The sequence below is a fragment of the Spea bombifrons genome, chromosome 2 (genome assembly GCF_027358695.1).
Source record: "Spea bombifrons isolate aSpeBom1 chromosome 2, aSpeBom1.2.pri, whole genome shotgun sequence".
NCBI classification, from domain to species: Eukaryota; Metazoa; Chordata; class Amphibia; order Anura; family Pelobatidae; genus Spea; species Spea bombifrons.
The window spans coordinates 90,427,691-90,432,606 of record NC_071088.1 but is presented as its reverse complement, the minus strand read 5'-3'; the positions used below and the strand labels follow the sequence as shown (position 1 = coordinate 90,432,606).

General features: G+C 38.6%; 1 protein-coding gene across 1 annotated transcript; it reads left to right on the top strand.

The window, feature by feature from the left end:
- The first annotated feature begins 2,639 nt into the window (after nucleotides 1–2,639).
- DPH3 (diphthamide biosynthesis 3) lies at nucleotides 2,640–4,275 on the top strand. The gene is made up of 3 exons (XM_053455145.1): nucleotides 2,640–2,803; nucleotides 2,959–3,033; nucleotides 3,749–4,275. Exons 1-3 carry the CDS (start codon nucleotides 2,696–2,698, stop codon nucleotides 3,815–3,817), a joined length of 252 nt encoding a protein of 83 aa, XP_053311120.1. The 5' UTR covers nucleotides 2,640–2,695; the 3' UTR covers nucleotides 3,818–4,275.
- The last annotated feature ends 641 nt before the right edge of the window (nucleotides 4,276–4,916 follow it).

Here is a 4,916-nt window from a genome sequence, read left to right as displayed (position 1 = left end):
CATGTTTCACAAGCCCACAATCACTGAAGAGGAGAGTAGAGGTGGAAAACTGCCATCACGTAATACTTTGGGTATGGATCTTTACCTGAAGTATATTTGTTACTGCTGTCAGACCTTCCTGTTACTAAGACATCATCCCCTGTTCTTTCCTAACTGCATGGAGCCAAAGAGAGATGCTCACTACTGCATCCTACCGCAGGACTTCAACCAGGGCTGCAAACGAATTCTGAACATATTTGAACCAAGGTTACAATGGAGTTTACAGGCTTTAGGGGGTAACCTATCCTTCTAAAACATAAGAGAATTCTTTAGATTTAACGTGTTAACTCTGATGTTACTGATAGGGGAACTACTAGAATACCCTTAATGGGTTACTCCTTATCTACCTTTATTGTGATGAACTGGAGCGCACACAAACTTACTGCCGTGAAATTTTCTAATAAATTGACAATGGGATGGCTTTTAGAATATCTGGATTATAAACTCTGTTGTCTTTGACGATTGTTTTTAAGCTGACATTACTTGTTGTATTTTTAAGTGGCATTTTGCCCTCCCAGGTTTGGTGTTAATACATGACTTTTCTAAAATGTCTGCCCCCCCCCATGTTTAACATATCTGCAAGATAGCGCTGTTTTATCTGCAGGTATATCAACATAATTTTATATGTGTATTTTTACCAATAACCCTGTCTATAAAAATTGTACTTACTGGATAAAAGTAACTGTTCAAATGAAAAGGTATTTTAAACATATGCCATTTTTTTTAGGGTAAATAAAGACAAATACTAATATTTTATGTCTCTGTTATCTGTGTATTTCTCTGCAAATCTAAATGTGTAACCTAAGGGAAGGGAACCATCAAGGGTGCTTTTTTTTATAAGGAAAAATGCAGGACTATAGTTTTGCACTACACAGTTAAAAAAAAGTTAAAAGGCCATCTTTACCATTAGACATAAACAATCTTAGATGCACCTTTCCATTCTGATTATTTTTTGAAGACCTTTCAGACCCCTGTGTGCTGGATCATCATCGTTCTAGGTTGAAAAACCACAGATTCTACGCCTGAATTAAATTATTTTTATTATTTTATATTTACATGATACCTAGTAGAGAATTTACCTTCTGTGTGCTTCCTGTGTCAGGCTTTGTACTTTGTAATCTAGGGCTTACCATGTAACATGCATCTTGTAGTTATTGTTCCTTTCTGTCAATTCTAGTCTTGTTATACCCCTTGAATATATGTATTGTATTAAGCGCTGCATAAATTGTTGGCACAATATAAATAATAATAATAATAATAATACAATGCTGACACCTTAATTGAGGTCCTGAGGTCTGTTCAAAACAGGTCTTGCACTGATGATGTCCTTAAAAAACCTTCCTGCTAACCATTAGGCGGCACTTCAATAAATAATTCTATCAAAATGTATTACAGAACGATAAATAAATAATAAAATCATTAACAATACCCGAGGCAACTACAACACCTCAAAGTGAAAGTTAATAGCCAATTGTAGTTACGTTTTGTAGCAACTAAACTTGTTGCTAATGGCTGTCCAACCCTCTTAAAAGAAATTAATTTACCTACTTAATGTGTGCACAAGCCAGCCTTCGTCCCCACGTGCATCAATGAGCCTTGGATGCCCATGACCCTGTCGTCACCTTAGCGCTTTCCTTCCTTGGACCACTTTTGACAGACGCTGACCACCGTAGCCCGGGAACACCCCACAAGAGCTGCAGTTTTGGAGATGCTCTGACCCAGTCGTCTTGCCATCACAATTTGGCCTTTGTCAAAGTTGCCCATTTTTCCTGGTTCTAACACATCAACTTGCGAGTCCCAACCACTGACAGGTGCCAAGATGATCAGTGTTATTCACTTCACCAGTCAGTTGTCATAATGTTATGCCTGATAAAATACCTTTCTATTATGGTGCGTATATTATGTTGAGACTAGGTCCTTTAATAAGTGCATTTTAAGCAGTAGGGGCAACAAAGTATGGTTACATGTGGACGATTGGGTGTCTGTGCTACTGTTACATCTGTGTTGAAGTAGACAACCCGATCCAGTTGTGCTTTTAAGAAAGATTTATATAAAAATATTTATATTGAAAAAATGCTGCCCTGCAGTATGGATCATGTATAACATACCCCTAGTAATGTGTCAAAGGCCTGTTTCATTTACCTTGCCCAATGTTTCACATTTAAAACCAAATTCAGCGTTAGAAATATCCTTCCTTGTTCAGCTCAATATCCAATATACTCCCAAAAATATATTATCAATTAATACTTGATAATCCAAACAACACATTTTTCATTTATTTGTAATGTAAATTTGTAGCTCATTCGTAACTTTTGGCTGTGGCACAAAAGCAGGCACTGATATGTGGGTGGCATAGTAACTGAAAAAAGCATTTAAAACTTCATTTTATAGTTATTTTTGTACTTGGAACGAAAAACTCAATTTCTGACGGAACAACACCTTTAAGTGTCTATACATTGTAGTTTTAAACTTTTTTCAAACATTCTATCGAAAGTTTTAATTTAGAACTAAAACAGTTGCCATCAACAAAGATGGCTGCCTGCTGCTGAGGAGGAGCAGATGACGCATGTAACGCGACTTGCCACGTTCACCACACGCGACTTTCGGAAGCTTGTACCGGTGTTGGTAGTGTTCGGCTCACGGTGGGAGGTCTGGGATGGCCGTTTATCACGACGAGGTAGAGATCGAGGATTTCGAGTTCGACGAGGACACGGAGACCTATTATTACCCGTGTCCATGCGGAGATAGATTCGCTATCACTAAGGTAAAGGGAGGGTTTAGAGTGGCCACTGGTTACACGCGTTTGTGAAATGTCATGTGGTGGGAGGTTGGTGCATCTGTGTGCTTTAAGAGGCTCCCGTTGTACGTTAACCCTGTGTGCTAACAATCTAAATGGGTTACTGCATTCTTTAATTTTAGGAAGAACTGGAAAGTGGAGAGGAGGTTGCCACTTGTCCTAGCTGTTCATTGATTGTACGAGTTATCTATGACAAGGTGAGAATTGGTGCGGTAGAAAATGTGGTGTGTATGCCAATGTGATAAGCAGCAGCAGCAGCTGATGAATTAAGTTTGGCTGGAAAAAGGAAATCGCTACAGTAAATAATGTTGTCATTGTGTTTTTGGATACAGAGTTATTATTAACAGCTCCATATTTGTCTGTTATCTGAGCCCATTCTGCTAGACACTCTGATTCCTTATCGTACTGCACTGTGGTTACGATTGACCAATATGGCTCATGCCATAGACATACCTTGGAAATCCCAGGCTCCAGCTACACAGTCTCTGGGGAGTGGCTTGTTGTTGGTGGAGCTGACACATGTGGGTGGGGCTAGTACCAGACTTAATGCCCCTGTTTTGTATTGGGAGGGGAAATGGGTGTGGCGTGGATCCGCCTAAACACCACTCCAGCCACCCGGTGATCTAGTGCCATGTCCATAGAACCACAGAAACTACACCTCATCTGGAGTTTTCATGGTGAAACCTGGTATGGCCATAGAGAATCAGTTCAGTGTGGTGGTGCAGGGAATGCTAAACTACATGACTGTATACAGCACTGTATGTAATGCTCTAAGAAAACAAATGTTATGGTATTCAACATGATAGACAAAGACATTTATAAAGCTGGATTGTGCATTTTGTTATTTTTGTTTAAATATCCCCCATAGTTATTTGTTTGAAATGCCATTATATTTTGTTTTGTTCTTTGCAGGATGAGTTTATGCAGGGCGAAGTGGTTCCTGAGCCAGTGACCAACAAAGCCGAGTTGTTAAAGTGCTGAGTATCTTTTACTTCTAATGCTTACCTGCAAAGGCACTGAGCAAGACTTTCCATTTGGATACTGACTGCGGTTATTTACAACGATTCATTGTGCTTTCTGGAAATACCAAGTGGATCCAAACCTTTCTCTTGCCTCTCAAAGACTGGTGAAAACATGTTTAGGATGACGCAGAAATTACAATCCTACAGATTGCATGCAAGCAGTGTGTGTGAAGGATGCCAAAGCATTTATCGTGATGAGCATGGGATTGATTAACATCCTTTTTAGGATATCCTTCTTGGGATGAAAATCTCTACATATTGTTGTTTTTCTCAGATATACTTCCAGCATGTTTTCAGTTAATTCCAAGCATTAGCACGTTTACAGCCTCTGTAAGGGATCTCCTGTAGGTTTGGCGACAATGGCCAATTTTATAGGAACATAGCAAAAACTAATGCTTGTGGTTTTGAGGTTAAGCTTTGTAGTATGCCAAATTTAGCTTACACAAACCCAACTTTTAACGTATTTAAATGCTGACTTTAAATAGTTTTGGGTCATTAAAAAAATATTTAGATTTATATAGTACACAGGATGTCATATAATTTTAGTATGAGCTGAGGCTAGCCATCAATTAGCCTGTGCAATACCAGTGAGTCTCAGCCAGCCTTTGGCAAATAAATAGGTTGATGAGAGTTGGAGTTCAGTGGATGCTGGCGAGCTTGAACTGAGTGCCAACTTAATGTATTCAAATTGCTGTAGAGATCCACTAGCTCTTATTTTTGTAACATGATGATGGAAGACCCCTTTCTTTTTAAATGTGACTGTTTTATTTTTCCCCTTTTTAATTATTTAGCTTGGGAGGTATCTGCATCTATATTTTTTCATGCAGCCCCTTAGGGGAGATTTTACTTGTCATAGTTATGTGTCTTTATAATTAGTTGGTTCTCTACAAACGGGAAGAAAACAGAGAAAAAAAAAACTGTCTATCCCTGATTTTTGTTTTTTAATGACTTGAAAACTGGGATGGATTCTTCATGTGTAGGTTTTGATCATATGAAATGAAAACATTCATGGTATTCTTTAACGGTAGCGAGCTACTGCAAAACTTGGCACACTTATT